At 37.7% G+C, this 15,737-nt stretch overlaps 2 protein-coding genes across 12 annotated transcripts; one reads left to right on the plus strand and one right to left on the minus strand.

Moving 5' to 3' along the window:
• The first annotated feature begins 1,944 nt into the window (after positions 1-1,944).
• On the plus strand, positions 1,945-6,780 carry LOC127934565 (aquaporin-11). Of its 2 annotated transcripts, XM_052532035.1 has the most exons (3): positions 1,952-2,593; positions 3,702-3,818; positions 4,207-5,477. In XM_052532035.1, the coding sequence occupies exons 1-3, from the start codon at positions 1,987-1,989 to the stop codon at positions 4,317-4,319; spliced, it is 837 nt and encodes a 278-aa protein (XP_052387995.1). In that variant the 5' UTR covers positions 1,952-1,986; the 3' UTR covers positions 4,320-5,477. The 2 variants fall into 2 exon arrangements, with proteins under 2 accessions (XP_052387996.1, XP_052387995.1); XM_052532036.1 differs by lacking the exons at positions 3,702-3,818; positions 4,207-5,477 and adding an exon at positions 6,613-6,780 and having other exon boundaries at positions 1,945-2,593.
• Positions 6,781-6,897: 117 nt separating this feature from the next.
• LOC127934566 (methylosome subunit pICln) lies at positions 6,898-15,680 on the minus strand. 10 transcript variants are annotated; one of them, XR_008147793.1, is made up of 7 exons: positions 15,302-15,676; positions 14,500-14,636; positions 14,306-14,422; positions 14,116-14,229; positions 12,286-12,456; positions 11,443-11,522; positions 6,898-7,152 (listed from the first exon to the last, which is right to left on the minus strand). XR_008147793.1 is itself a non-coding variant. In XM_052532041.1 (7 exons), coding segments are annotated over exons 1-7 (720 nt in total). In that variant the 5' UTR covers positions 15,421-15,677; the 3' UTR covers positions 6,898-7,151. The 10 variants fall into 10 exon arrangements, 8 of the variants coding, with proteins under 8 accessions (XP_052388001.1, XP_052388000.1, XP_052387999.1 ...); XR_008147792.1 differs by having other exon boundaries at positions 11,443-11,525; XM_052532041.1 differs by lacking the exon at positions 11,443-11,522 and adding an exon at positions 11,346-11,406 and having other exon boundaries at positions 15,302-15,677.
• Positions 15,681-15,737: the final 57 nt, after the last annotated feature.

Below are 15,737 nucleotides of genomic sequence, written 5' to 3' on the forward strand. Positions count from 1 at the left end.
AGATGAAGAGAGAGACAGACAGAGAGATGGAGAGACAGACAAACAGAGCGATGGAGAGAGAGACAGACAAATAGATGTTCATTTTTTTTGTTATAATTTTTTTTTTGTTTTCTACATTTGTACACTAAGCTTTGGCAATATTGTATAATTTACATTCATGCCAATAAAGAAATGTTGAATTGAATTGAATAGAGAGATGGTAGAGAGAGACAGACAGAGAGATGTAGAAGAGACAGACGGATGGAGAGATAGACAGACAGAGAGATGGAGAGAGAGAGAGACAGACAGACGGAGAGAGGAAAGAGAGACAGACAGAGAGGTGGAGAGAGAGACAGACAGATGGAGAGAGGAAAGAGAGACAGACAGAGAGGTGGAGAGAGAGACAGACAGACGGAGAGAGGAAAGAGAGACAGACAGAGAGGTGGAGAGAGAGACAGACAAATAGAGAGATGAAAGTGAAAGTGACGTGACATTCAGCCAAGTATGGTGACCCATACTCAGAATTTGTGCTCTGCATTTAACTCATCCGAAATGCACACACACAGAGCAGTGAACACACACACACACTGTGAGCACACACCCGGAGCAGTGGGCAGCCATTTATGCTGCGGCGCCCGGGGAGCAGTTGGGGGTTCGATGCCTTGCTCAAGGGCACCTAAGTCGTGGTATTGAAGTTGGAGAGAGAACTGTACATGCACTCCCCCCACCCACAATTCCGTCCAGCCTGAGACTCAAATTCACAACCTTTTGATTGGGAGTCCGACTCTCTAACCATTAGGCCACAACTTCCCATGGAGAGAGAAACAGACAGAGAGGTGGAGAGAGAGACAGACGGACAGAGAGATAGAGAGAGAGACAGACAGACGGAGAGATGTATATATTATACACACATGTATAATGAAGTTATTTAGTATTTTGTCAGACAAACATATCTTAAGAACAAGTAGTAACAAAATAAATATTTTTTTATATATTTAAATAAATAAATTATTTGGTTAATCTCTAATGATGTCATGGAAACACCATTACTAAGTTTCTTAGCGCCCTCTGCAGGTAATTAGCAGTTAACCAGACTAGTCGATGTTGAAGATTACCATCGTGAAAGAAAGGTGATAAAGCTCCGGCAGCCTGAATCTTATTATTAGGGATAATGTATACAATTGAATCAAAATAAATTGATTATTTTGATTTTTGATTTATTAACTATTTATCTGTTTATGTATGATATCAATTTCCTTTTTGACCTTTGATACTATTGACCTTCTTTGGTTTTGCCCAAATCATCATGTCTGAGATGAACAGAATGCACAGTGACTAAAAAAACGTGTTGCAATATCCATGATTTACTGTCTCTCAACCATCATCACTCTGATGAGCAATGGCTTCATTTATATTAGTAGTCATACATTAGTTCGGGATTGTTTAAATATATTTAAATCTAAACAAATGCTTTCTGATTACATAGATTTTATATTCACCTATGAGATAATACTATTTTCACTTTTATATTATATTATATTATATTATATTATATTATATTATATTATATTATATTATATTATATTATATGAAGCTTAAATTTCTGTTAGAATAAAGGTTATTCATGTAATGTTTATTCTTGTGATCTCTGGCAACCCTGGATGAAGTTCTTGACAAATCCTACTAAACTAAAGAATTGGCTCATGAATATTACTTATGTAACAAGGCGTCCTTCTGATTGGCTGAACGGCAGACATGGTCGTTTATCAGCTGACAAATCGACGAATCACTGTCACTATAAAGGCTGACTCATGAATATGAATTATCTTAGGCGTCTGGACACTCCAGGAAGTAGCTACTATCATCTACTTAATATTCATGAGCCAAAGCATTTTACCACAGTGAATTGCACAGATTGAATTGAAGTGGGCGGGGTTAGCGGCGCGGAGGCGGGGCCGTTGTAAAGTTGCCCAACTTGATCAGAGTTTAGCACGATTATTCGCCGCGATGGCGGAGGTGGCCGATCTCGCCGTCTCCCTGTCCTTACTGCTAGTGATTGTAGTTTTTAGCGAGGTGGCGAGGAGGACGGCTTTATATATCTTCCCAAATCGAAACTGGATCATTTATGTGCTGGAGCTGATTTCCACGTTTCAACTGTGCGCGTGCACGCATGAGTTAAAGCTGCTCGCTGAGGTGCGCGGACTGGAGCCGCAGATCGCACTGACCCTCACGTACCTCATCTCGGTGGTCCACGCGCTTTCGTTCCACGGCGCGATCTGTAACCCGAGCGGCGCTCTGGAGCAGCTGTGGCGCGGGGCTTTGACGCGAGGATGCGCTCTGACGCGGATCTCATGCCAGCTGATTGCGGCAGTAGCGGCGCGGCGCGTCATGCCTCACGTATGGGCACTGGCGCTCTCTGACCTGCACGCGCAACACTCAGCAGCGGGCTTTAAATGCGTGAACAGCCCCGTTAACGCGCCTCTGCTGCAGGCCGCCGCGGTGGAGCTGAGCTGCGCGTTTGTGATGCACTCCGCGGTGTCTAACCTGGAGAAGGTGGAGGAAAAATATCGGGTTCCTGTGGTAGCTGCTGTCATCACTACATTAGTCTATGCAGGTTTGTACCATAGTACAAATATACTAATTATTTAGTACCATGGTACCACTACCATGGTACTATCTATCTATCTGTCTTTCTGTCTGTCTCAGTCTGTCTGTCTGTCTGTCTGTCTTTCTGTCTGTCAGTAGGTCTGTCTTTCTTTCTGTCTGTCAGTAGGTCTGTCTTTCTGTCTGTCTCTGTCTGTCAGTAGGTCTGTCTGTCTCTGTCTGTGTGTAAGCCTGTTTTTCTGTCTGTAAGTCTGTTTTTCTGTCAGTAGGTCTGTCTTTCAGTCTGTCTGTCTGTCAGTAGGTTTGTCTTTCTGTCGGTCTCTGTCTGTCTGTCTCTGTCTTTCTGTCGGTCTCTGTCTGTCTCTGTCAGTAGGTTTGTCTTTCTGTCTGTCTGTCTGTCTGTCAGTAAGTCTGTCTTTCTGTCTGTCTGTCTTTCTGTCAGTAGGTCTGTCTGTCTGTCTCTGTTTGTCAGTAGGTTTGTCTTTCTGTCTGTCAGTAGGTCTGTCTTTCAGTCTGTCTGTCTGTCAGTAGGTTTGTCTTTCTGTCTGTCTTTCTGTCGGTCTCTGTCTGTCTGTCTCTGTCTTTCTGTCGGTCTCTGTCTGTCTCTGTCAGTAGGTTTGTCTTTCTGTCTGTCTGTCTGTCTGTCAGTAAGTCTGTCTTTCTGTCTGTCTGTCTTTCTGTCAGTAGGTCTGTCTGTCTGTCTCTGTTTGTCAGTAGGTTTGTCTTTCTGTCTGTCAGTAGGTTTGTCTTTCTGTCTGTCTCTGTCTGTCAGTAGGTTTGTCTTTCTGTCTGTCTTTCTGTCAGTAGGTCTGTCTGTCTGTAAGTCTGTCTTTCTGTCTGTCCCTGTCTGTCAGTAGGTTTGTCTTTCTGTCTGTCTCTGTCTCTCAGTAGGTTTGTCTTTCTGTCTGTCTTTCAGCCTGTCTCTGTCTGTCTGTCAGTAGGTCTGTAAGTCTGTCTTTCTGTCTGTCAGTAGGTCTGTAAGTCTGTCTTTCTGTCTGTCAGTAGGTCTGTAAGTCTGTCTTTCTGTCTGTCTGTCGTCTGTCAGTTAGTCTTATATTTCAGCATCATAACTGCAGTGAAGCTGTACTCAGGAAGTGTCTGTACTGTATTTTGTGAAGGTGGTCATCTCACCGGCGCCGTGTTCAACCCAGCACTGGCGTTCTCAGTACAGTTCCCCTGTCCTGGAAACAGTTTTGCGGAGTACAGTTTTGTGTACTGGATCGGACCAATACTGGGTGAGCATTAGTATTACAACATTCACTCTGACCTTTGACGTAATCCTTTAGAGACAGTTCTCTAATCAATTATTTTTGTTAGGAAAACAAGTGTATCCAGTCAAACAAGTATAACAAAAGCAGATTCACTGAAATGTCTTTGGTGAAAGAGGAAAATCATATTTGCATGATAGTCATGAACAACAGAGACTACCCAGCAGAATGTTTGAGAGTCATTTGAGCATAATGTCATGCATTTCTACATGTAAATGTACTATCAAACCAAACCAATGACATTAAATATAGCATGTGTACATGATAACTCATAGTTTTTGTTAATAACAGCTATAAGTATATATCACTGTGTTGCTCTAGTATCTTCATTCTGTTTTTGCCACTTATCTTACAGGTATGACAGGCTCTCTGCTGCTTTTTGACCAAGTGATCCCTGCTATTTCAGGAAAACGCACAATTCCAAAGCACCTGAACTCTAATGGACTCAAGAGAAAAAAGATGAAGTGAATTAAGGCCTTATGACAGAGACTGACTTCTCGTTTATAAGTGCTTATATACTGTGAATATATACTGTAATTCTCCAGCTCATCTCCAAGTAATAACCAGGGTTTCTGCATGTTTTAAAATGTCTTAATTCAGGCCTTAAAAGATCTTAAATCGGAGAAGAAAGTCTTAAATTCATTATGTTATGGTATTAAATGATGCATGCACTTTAAAAAAACAACTTTGTATTTTTCCCTAATACGAATATCTAAACATGCTTTAACCAAGATACATTCACTTGAGATGCAAACTGAACATATAAAGTCTTGTATTCTTTATATAGTTATATAAATTGTTTTCTAATTATATAGTGTATAATCATAATTAAATCAAGTACAAAGTTCAAAACTTTTTCCTTTGAATTAAATAGATTTTTCTTAGACTACTAGAAAATATTTTTCTTGTTTTAATCATAAGTTCACTTCATTTTGATCAGTTTCTCATAAAACAAGACTTACTTTATGTCATTTTGCTTCTCAAGAAAATGCATCTCGATTTGAAAATCATTACGTAGTATTCATTCAATGTTCACGGTCTTAAAAATGTCTTTAAATGTCTTAAATTGACCTTCACTTAACCTGCAGAAAGCCTGAATAATTAAACTGGGACCTTAATTATTATTTTTTTTTTAAAGAAGGGTTTTGGTGAAATCTATGCTTTCAGAAAAATCTTAAAATGTCTTTTTAATAACAAGATGCATATTCATAAAGCACAGTGAGTCTATAATGACATTCATAACACTCATAAAAAGCACATGACCTGTGTGCCAAGAATCAACTGTAAATGAGTTACGTTTTGTTTATGTGTTAAATCATATTTTTAACAAGCAGACATTCCTGGAATAAGAGAGCTGAAGTGTTAGAATACTATTTTGCATTACATTCTACTAGCGATGATTCTTACCTAGTAACAGGTAAATGTTATTGTAGCAATAGTAATCTTGAGCACAGTTTTCCAGTGCCTTTGGATTATTCTAGGTAAAATAACCTGGGAAGATCAGACCGAATTGAGTGCTGCATCTATGAGCAACTGCAGAATATGTATTATTAGATAATAACACGCTTCTGTGTTATGAAGAGTTACATGAAGTGTGAAAATCTGTAATTAAACGTTACATAAAAACACATGGCTCAGTGGTTATTTGACCCGAGAGGTCAAACGGGCTGATGTGAACCGGTTTCTGATGGACCTCTGACCCTTTGTAAAATCACAGATGTGCTGAACGAAACTGATAAGGAATTTTGTTTTTTTTTTCTACAGCGTGCAACAAAAGACAGGCAAAACAGAACAAATGAGATTGAAAAATTGTGAGATGTTGCTTACATAACTTGGCGTTCACACATGAATGCGAATTGTTGACTTGATGGACTCTGTCGTGCTGTCATATTCCTGGTTTAAAGGAACAGGTTACGCAAAGATGAAAATTTGTTAAAAAAAAAATAATAATAATTCTCACCCCTCAGACCATCTGAGATGTACATGAATTTGTTTCTTCCTCAGATTTGGGGAAATGTAGCATTGCATCACTTGCTCAGCAATGGATGCTTTGCAGTGAATGGGTGCCGTCAGAATGAGAGTCCAAACAGCTGATAAAAACATCACAGTAATCCACAAGTAACCACTCCAGTCCATCAGTTAATGTCTTGAGAAGCCAAAAGTTTTTTAATGGACATGTTGCACTTGCGTGAGCTGCTCAGACCTGACCTGTTCTGTGTATCCGTGTTCACTGCTATGATCTGTCATTAGGACTAAATCCTAACGGAGACAGAAATAACACAAACTCCAGCACTGCCTGAACACTTGCATTCATTCCAGGTGAATTCACAGAATATCTGTCCAAATAATAGAAGGGTTTAAACGGGAGGAAAGTCCACAAACACAGTGAGAATCAGCACAAACAGAAAAAGCTTCTAATGGTCGGTCTCATAAAATCCAATGGTTCATGCCATAACCAAAAAACATAAATTATATAAATTAAAATACCATTCCTTTATTCTTCTTCTTTTATTATTATAATGCTAATTATTTATGATGTTACCATAATGCATATGGATTTTTGAACTCCCATTACTATCAGTGATGATTTTATTCTGATTAGTCTTTTTTTGTTTTATAGTTGAAATTTAAATTTTTTTTTTTTACTTCAGTTTATGTTTATTTTATATATCAAGTAAAGCATTTTTGACAGTTTTAGTTAACAGTAACCATTATGCATAATACTATATATAATCTTCTCATATCTTTCTGTGATTTTCAGGTGACCCAGACATTTCTTGAGAGATTTTGTGACTCACGCGAAGGACTGCTGATGGAAATATTTGATCTACTGTGGGGAAATACACAGGAAATGATGAGACGAGGATGTCTCATAAACATCTGACTAAATACAAACTGAGAACGACCCAAAATGAGCTACATGAGTATTTGTAGCACACTTCAACACATTACAACAAATTCTAAATAGAACTGCATGATTGAGGATTATTTCAAAGAGAGAGAGAGAGAGAGAGAAAACACCAAATATGGAAGAAAAAAACGAGGCTTTGGTACAAAAACAGCTGTATTTATTGAAATCTTGAACAAACTTTTCAACATAACTCCAATGAGGATGAAAATTCTGGAGCTTCAGGGAAAACTACAAAATACATGAGTGGAAGCTACACATGGCCGAGGCTCAGAGAAATATACAGCCACAAGCAAGGAAAGACAGAAATGCAGTAATCGCTTTGAGAGTCAGCCGGTATCCCAGCATGCCACACTGAAGTGCTTCAATCAGCCGTACAGAAATGCTGTTCATCTGTCAACACATCGAGGAGTTCAGAGTCACACAGGAGCTTCAACACAGATTCACACAACAGCAGCAACACAGTCATTAGTCTGACGAGAATCAAACACACTCAGATCAAGTGTGTCATCACTTCCTGTCCAGAACCAGTGTTGCTTTTGTCAATTAAAAATGGTATTCAGTGACTGAAATAAAGAAGGAATAAAATATAAATATTCAATGAAAAATTCAAACCTGAAAATCTTAAAATGAAAATTTGAAACGTTGCCTTGTAAACTATATGAAATAAGTACTGAAGTACTACAATATTAAACACTAAATCTGAAATAAAGCAATATAGAATTATAGGTTTAAAAAAATATTGGTAATGTTTAAAAAAAATATATATATATATTTTATCAAAAACACTTAAAATAAATTATTTTTTATTTTTTAAATCTTAATAGACAAATATTTTTAAAGCGAAATGTTTATATGAAAAAATAGCTAACATTTAAACAAACTAATAAAAAAAAAGACAAAAATACAAAATTACAAAAACCGCAACTGAAATAAATAATAATAGCATAAAACAACTAAAATATATTAACTCTAAAAAAAAAGGTTTTGTTTCTTTTAAATAACAGAAGTACTGAAAACTAATATAAAAAGCTGAACATACCCCTTATATAAATATATATATTAGAGGTGGGCATATATTAATCTAGATTAATCTCACTGAAATCTTGGAATTAATCTAGATTAAAATGGCTCATTTGAATTCTGCCGACGGCATTCAGATTATGTGTGTTACCCAAATAAAATAATGACTAAAAGTAAGTCTTTGAGAACGGGTTTCTCAAGACAGGTGGTGCATTAGACCAGGGGCTCATCTCCTGTTTCCAAAATCATCACAAACTGCTTGAGAAACCTGTAAACTAACTCCACATTGCATCAGGTGCAAACAACACAAAGGGTTTAGCCCTAAACCCCAAGAAGGTTTCATGGAAGGGAGACAGACGTCTGCGGGACTTGATTTTGAAATTCCATTCATATTGAAAAAAAAAAAAAGGACGCGTTCCAGGTAAAGTCGAGGATTGCAGGGGAGGGGGGGGTTGGGGGTGTCTCGAAAAAGACAAGTTTTTCTAGTCAGAGTGAACACCACCAAAATCACGCAGAAGAGCAGAGGACAAGGACTGTCTCAGACTGATCCAGATGTTTGCTTTTACTGGTGGAGAGGGGACATTGAAAAATTTCACTGTGCACATTTGATCAACCAAACGGCGGCTGGACCAGAGAAAGCTGAGGCAGACTGACAACAGAGACTTTCACAGCAGACGCTGGAGAAGAAGGGGGGAGTCGGGAGCAAAGTCCACCAAGGCCACGCAGCACAAACAGATAAGTCTGAAAACACACACACTTTCTCTAAAGCTCACTGCAATGAAGGAAGTATGCTTGCTCATGTTTCCGCTCACTGCAATGAAGGAAGTATGCTTGCTTTAATACATGATCACATTGGAAGATTAGAAAATGATAAATTTTCTCCCAACAAGAACATAGGCACATAAATTAATTTATAAACAAATGCCACATAGATTATGGGTTAATGGAGTTGAAAGGGCTGGATGAAATAGATCCAATTCCAAAATTAAGTGGAAATTTAGTTTGGTCTACGACTGCATCTGGTTATACGGTCAGAGAATATTTCACTGTACCTTTGAGATGTAAAGATTAGAACGGCATGAACTTTAAGCATTGTTTACTACTGTCAGAAAACTGCCTTCAAAATTTGCAAGAAAGAGATTTAACGCCAAATTCAAACTTTAGCCACAATCCAACAATGGCAGTTGTGTGTTTACCAGTGTAAACGGAGAGATGATGAATTATGTGAAAAGCTTGTCAAGGCTGCAAAAGACAGTTTCACCTTATTCTGAATTATGCCATTCTCTGATTTACATTGCTCAGCACATACATCATTGGGAAAAGATTACATTTTAGAACAAAAATGGTTTCATGTATAGAAACAACAGACCTGAAATGGTTAATCGAGACATAAAATAGATGCGCTGTTTCTGTTGATTTGAGAAATGAACAGCAAATGTTGTTTGATTCTCTTCCACATGTTTCATTGTCCAAAAAGAAAAATGAACATAGGAAAGACATTGGTTTATTTGTAAAAATATGTATTTTTTTGTATGTAAATTGGGTGGAGACAGCAGAAGAAAAGGTTGAATGCAATCCAACACTGTCATTTGTCAACGGCCAGGTGGCTCAGGTACAATGCAATTCTATTAGAAATGCCATCACAATTAAAAGATGCACAGTGTTAAATCCAGCTACACTGGTCCCTACGAAGCAGGATGGGGAAGAACATGATTGTGTTGCCACATTTGAACAGGTCTGTCAACCAAGACCAGATTTTAAAAGAAACGCCCTTAGAAAATGCAGACTTAATTCTATTCATTGATGGTTCAGCATCTAGAGACCCAAATAATTGGCAAAAACAGAACAAGTTAAGCTGTAACCACTGCATATGCAACAATAAGATCTGGAGCGCTCCCCGCGCATTGCTCTGCGCAAGCGGCTGAGTTTGTAGCATTGACGGAGGCAAGCAAAATCGCTGATGGACAAACAGTTACCATTTTTACAAATTCTTGTTATTATTTTGGGGTTTATCATGATTTTAGGGCATTGTGGAAGTCTGAAGGTAAGCCTGATTTAACCATGATAAAAAAGTTAGTTGCTATCTACAAATGCGTCACACATTCCAAAAGTTATGATTTTGTGATTTTAGGAAACAAGTAAGCTGATACCACAGTGAAGGACACAGCTGAGAGAACAGAACTTTCTTTTACCTGTGTAACATTTAACACTGATTAATTCACACTCCCTTCTGGTTATCTTACAGCTATGCAAGCTTTTGCCACAGCAGAGGACAAGAAACAACGGGTGAAGGCCGAGTGCAAACTGAAAAAAGGCCGAGTACTGAAGACAGACCATGTCTGCCAAACACTTTTTCCCACACTGTGTGCAAAATGAAAATATCAGTCAGGTGTGACATTAAAGAACAAATTAATGAAGTGTTGTGAGCAAACAGGACTGTCTCGGGTAAAAGCGCTCCCCATTGTGTTAATGTATATGAGAATGAGGAAAAAGAACAGTCTAACTTGAGTCCATTTGATATTTTGTTTGGCAGGCCAACCTCCAATGGAGTAAGACCAGAAGCACAACCACTGTCCTCTACAGCCTTGTGTGAAGATGACATGCTGAAGTGTAGTAGAAAGTTGTCTCTTGCTCTCTCTCAGATATCTCAGCAGGTCAAGGACGCTCTGCCCAAGCCAGCGGAAGGAGTCTTGCATGATATCAGGCCTTGCTGATAACACACATATCTGAGGTGAAAGTGAGAGAGAGAGAGCTACGTGGGTACACGCAAGTCACTGCAGGACGGTTCGAGCGCCACCAGAGGTTATATGTTAGGAATGACTTTGTTCCATAAAAAAACAACGCAGATGCTTTTTTTTCACCCTTATGAGAGTACTGGTGTTTAAAATCCTGAATTTACATGATTGATGTAAACTATAAGGGTAGTGTGTTCACAAATTTATCTGCATTTAATCAATATAAGTGATCAATAATGATCAAAAGGGAGGAGTGTTATGGAAATGTTTAGTTTTGTTGATTTGGCATTGATTGCATTCATCTCATATAAGTATCTTTTTAAACATACAGTGAATAAGGTAGTATATATACTCCATAGGGACATTGAGTTATTTTATGTAACTTGTGCACGTAACTGCTTTAGGCTGAAAAACAACATTTGAGGGGAAACTGTGTAGCAGAGACAGACAGTTTTTGAGAGTTACCAGGCATCTACGATGAGATGTGCATGAGATGTGCATGTGTTATGATGTGATGTGCACGGAGCAACATGATTGGCTCAGAGGTCCTAAACTGTCCTTCAATGTATCTTTTTGCATACCTAAAAAGTGGGCTGTGAGTCTGTGTGTTATCTGTTTGCACACAGACTCAGAAGCTGTGTGTAAACCAGATCATTCTCTGCAGAGAATTAAAGCAATACAAAGACAAAACTCTGTTTGGTTTTTCATGCTCAGTCTCTACAAATTTTTATTTAATTAGAATTGCCACAACTATATAAATAACACCAGGACTGGAAATGGAATTGGTCAAATGTGATTTTGAAGACACGTTTGTATATATTTATTAACCAGTGATCCACATCGGCGTCATCAAACTGTCCAGCGACTGTGTTTGAGTCGACTTCCATTGCTTCTGAACACAGACAAAAAAAACAGGGTTATTCACCGTATTAAATTACGACTGTCCTCCCCTGAGCTGCTCCCCTGAGCTTAACCCGCTCCAGATCCATTAGTGCTCATGAAATCCTGCTGATTACAGACACACAGCCTTCTGAGTCTCATGGCACTCATCCTCCAGCGACTGAAATCACATCAAGACCAGACGCACCCGAAACCCAAACCCCAGTTTCAGCATCCTGTGGGGCTTTCCTCTCTTACTGCCATCTAGTGGCTGCTCATGTGCATTGCCTTTTCATTTCATTTCTAAAATTTAAATCTGGGATGTCCATAAAACAGTGTCAGAAATGTTAACATTGTTTTATTAGGTGTTTTGATGACAGTGAGTTACCAGAGATTTATAGCATTGATTAAACAATTTATAGCAATAATATGTGACAATAAAATCTAAAATATAGTAGTTTTCATAATATATTCAATATTATATATATATTGTAGCATCATTTCAATAACGTTTCAATAACATTATTTAAAAAAAAATTTAATCTATATATTGTGTAAATCTATAACACAATATTTCAGTATTTAATAATTTATGTTAATGTTTATTTTAATTTCAGGGTTGTATTTGTTAACATTACTTAATGCACAGTGAACTAACACGAACAACTGTATTTTTAACAAAGATTAATAAATGCAGTAAAGGAAAATGGCATATTGTTAGCTAATGCATTAATGAATGTTAACAAATGCATGCTTATTGTAAAGTCTTATGTATATTTTAATATCATTAGAATATGGCAAACTATAGTTACAATATTGTGAGGTAGTAAACTGCCCTCTCAAGGACAGATAGACCACCTCTACTGAAATAAAGCGTTTCAGTAATGACCTTCAAATTGAGCCGATGGCTGGTCATTTCTGACTCCAGCCATGTGGTACTGCGCCAGCATCCCTTCCAGACGCTCCAGTGTGGCCTGACCCTCGGCCGTCAGCTGAGACAAACCCTCCTCATAGCTGTAAAACACGGGGACGTCACCCTGAACCTGACCCTGCTCTTGCTCTGAGAGGAAAGAGGAAATAATGTGAGAGGAGACACCAAGCCTCAGTCTGTCATGATTGACTTTAATATCACTGTCCACTTAAAAGAGGAGAGAAACCGGATCAGTGGTTCTCCACCAGGGGCCGTGAGAGGCCCTCAGGACACTTCCATGAAGACCAAGATGACTTTAAATGGACTTACAAAAGGGAAAAACCAGCTTTAATATCCAGATTTTTTATTGTTTAAAAAGGGTTCATCTTTGAAAGTTATATACTTCTTGTTATGTAATGCTCTAAAATATTTTATGTAGAAACAAGCTGAGAAATTTCCATTTGAGACTAAAATATTTTAAAAACATGCAACTTCGTGGCTCATAAAAAGCATGAACTTCCAAAAACAGAAACATTACTTTAACTATTTAAAGAGAATTTAATTACTTACATTTTAATTATTTAAAAGTAGTTTACGTCATTATTCTTCAGATACTTATGAAAAGTTTATTACATTATTTTAAGAAAAGACTTTTTTTTAAAGTAGTTTATTTTATTATTTTAGAAATACGGAATTTAGTGATTAGAAGTACTTTCTTTTGATAAAAAAAAAATTATATATATATATATATATATATATATATATATATATATATATATATATATATATATACACACACTATTTTAAGAATTACAAACTTCAATTATTGTAATTCTAATTTTTTATAAATTGTTTATTTCCTTATATGTGATCATGGAGCACAAAAGCAGTCTAAAGTCTATACAGGGTATATTTGTAGCAAAAGCCAACAATACATTGTATTGGTTAAAAATGATAGATTTTTCTTTTATGCCAGATATCATTAGAATATTAATTAAAGATCTTGTTCCATGAAGATAGTTTGTAAATTTCCTACCGTAAATATATCAAAACTTAATTTAATTTTTGATCAGTAATATGCATTGATAAGAATTCATTTAGACAACTTCAAAGACGATTTTCTCAGTATTTAGATTTTTTTGCATCCTCAGATTCCAGATTTTCAAATACCGTATCTTCCAGACTATAAGTCGCACTTTTTTAATAGTTTGGCTCGTCCTGCGACTTATAGTCAGGTGTGACTTATTTATCAAAATTAATTTGACATGAACCAGAGAAATTAACTAAGAGACATGAACCAAGAGCAAACATTACCTTCTAAAGCCGCCAGATGGCGCTCTATGCTGCTCAGTGCTTCTGTAGTCTACACTGAAGACATAGAGCGCCCTCTCGTGGATGTAGACGGTAATGCTTTCTCTTGGTTCTAAATAAATGCGACTTATAGTCCAGTGCGACTTATATATGTTTTTTTCCTCATCATGACGTATTTTTGGACTGATGCGACTTATACTCAGGTGCGACTTATAGTCCGAAAAATAGGGTAGTTGTAACTCAGCAAAATATTGTCAGATCCTAACAAACCATACATCATTGGAAAGATTATTTATTCAGCTTTGGAAAAAAAAATGTGGAAAATTTTTTTACCCATATGACTGGTTTTGTGCTCCAGGTTTGTGTAAATAAAAAGCTTTTCTACAGCTTTAGTACCAGAAATGTCTTGGCCTGTATGAGGGGCCTTTGAACATTGTCTTGGACTCTGGGGGACCTTGGGAGTCCAAAAGATGCATTATGGATCCAAATGGCACTCACCAGCCTCCTCGACGTCGTACTCCTCTCCCTCGTAATCGTCATCGTCGGTGTCGACGTTATCGGGGTCGGGGTGCAGGGCCTGACAGTCACACATGCTGGAGAACATGGGCTCCACTGCACACACACACACACACACACACCGTCACTCATCCAGCAGTGATGCTCACACTCAGCTCATCCACACACTCACATCTGGTTTTATCACTGGGCACGAAGCGGATCTCTGTGATAGTTCCCGAGTCTTCATCGTCACTGTCGCTCTCCTCATCATCCGAAGCTTTATCCAGCTGCTCAGCTTCAGCTTCATCTGGAAACACAAAGAAGATCAGGTCAGGTCAAACCTCTGGACCCCAGAACATCTCTGTTTAGATGATGGTGCCTCACCGTCCAGCTTTGCATTGACCATCACATACAGGTGCTCTTCTGGAAAGGCGCTGAGATCTCGTGAGACTGCATGGAGACTGATGGAGGGATATTCAAGACAGAAACCCATCCCTGAACCATCAAACCAGGACAGATGCCTGCGAGGATATGTCCCAAAAACATCAGGAGCGTACTATCAGGAAACTGTCCAGAAGACATGGTAATGTCAAATCATGCCATGCTATTACAATGCTTTTTGTATTACAAAAAACTAAAAAAGTATTGTATAGACTGTATAAAAACAGGTATATGCACACATGTATACATAAAATAAATACACAAATTAATTAATATAAATATATTTTATGTGATATGCAGTAATTAATAATACATATGAAATAAATGCTAATTATTCCTGTTGTATATTACAAATTATATAAAACATTATAAATATACAAAATTATAAATCATATAAAAATAAATTCAGATAGATGATAATTTATTTATATGTATAAAACACATATAAAATAAAATAAAAACTAAATTTTATTACTTATGATATAGAATGTATATAATACATATCAAATAAATAATAAACATAAATAAATATATAAATTATATAATGCTAATAGGAAATGCTTAAATACATACATAAATATAAATATATAAATGTGCACTACACTTGCTAGACATAATATAAGTTTATTCTTAAAGTTTATGCATTAATAGGTGATGACATGTGTTCACATGTGTCTTCTGATGACACGAACACAACACTGTTGATGCGCGCACACACACAACACTTTTGCTGTAGTTCACTCACGCCTCAGCCACAAACAGCGTTCCTGATCCCAGTCTCTTCCTGTCCACAACTGCTGTGGTGTCGGCCTGCTGGAGCCTCACGCCCTCGCTGGGTGGATGCAAACTCTTCAGCACAACCATCCTGATGAATTGGAGCACTGTGAAGCTGCTGAAGGCGCTAACAACACTGATGCGCTAGTCTCTAGAGAATACACGCACACAAAGCGCTGCAGCAGCAACAGTGACCCTCACTCAACGCTTTCTGCTTTAACTGCATTCATGTACAAGAGAAACACGACCGGTTTGCGTGGCAAGAAACTTTCAAAATAGATTTTCTAGTTCAAGGATCCGCTGTCATGCGTCACTTCTGTAGTACTCACTGATTAGGCGACAACTCACTTTTACTTTAGGCGACATCCCAGTTTTTTACAGCAGGGGGCGCTAAGTGGCCCAGAAAG

The sequence above is a fragment of the Carassius gibelio genome, chromosome A18 (assembly GCF_023724105.1).
Source record: "Carassius gibelio isolate Cgi1373 ecotype wild population from Czech Republic chromosome A18, carGib1.2-hapl.c, whole genome shotgun sequence".
NCBI classification, from domain to species: Eukaryota; Metazoa; Chordata; class Actinopteri; order Cypriniformes; family Cyprinidae; genus Carassius; species Carassius gibelio.

Bases quoted from the DNA above. Each gene is read 5' to 3' on its own strand.
- LOC127934565 (XM_052532035.1), top strand. From the start codon at position 1,987: ATGGCGGAGGTGGCCGATCTCGCCGTCTCCCTGTCCTTACTGCTAGTG. The intron at 2,594-3,701 runs GTTTGTACCATA...TATTTTGTGAAG, and splicing joins CACTACATTAGTCTATGCAG to GTGGTCATCTCACCGGCGCC. The intron at 3,819-4,206 runs GTGAGCATTAGT...CTTATCTTACAG, and splicing joins CTGGATCGGACCAATACTGG to GTATGACAGGCTCTCTGCTG.
- LOC127934566 (XM_052532037.1), bottom strand. From the start codon at position 15,420: ATGGTTGTGCTGAAGAGTTTGCATCCACCCAGCGAGGGCGTGAGGCTC. The intron at 14,637-15,301 runs GTGAGTGAACTA...ATATCCTCGCAG, and splicing joins ACGCTGTTTGTGGCTGAGGC to GCATCTGTCCTGGTTTGATG. The intron at 14,230-14,305 runs GTGAGTGTGTGG...GTGTGTGTGCAG, and splicing joins GCCCAGTGATAAAACCAGAT to TGGAGCCCATGTTCTCCAGC.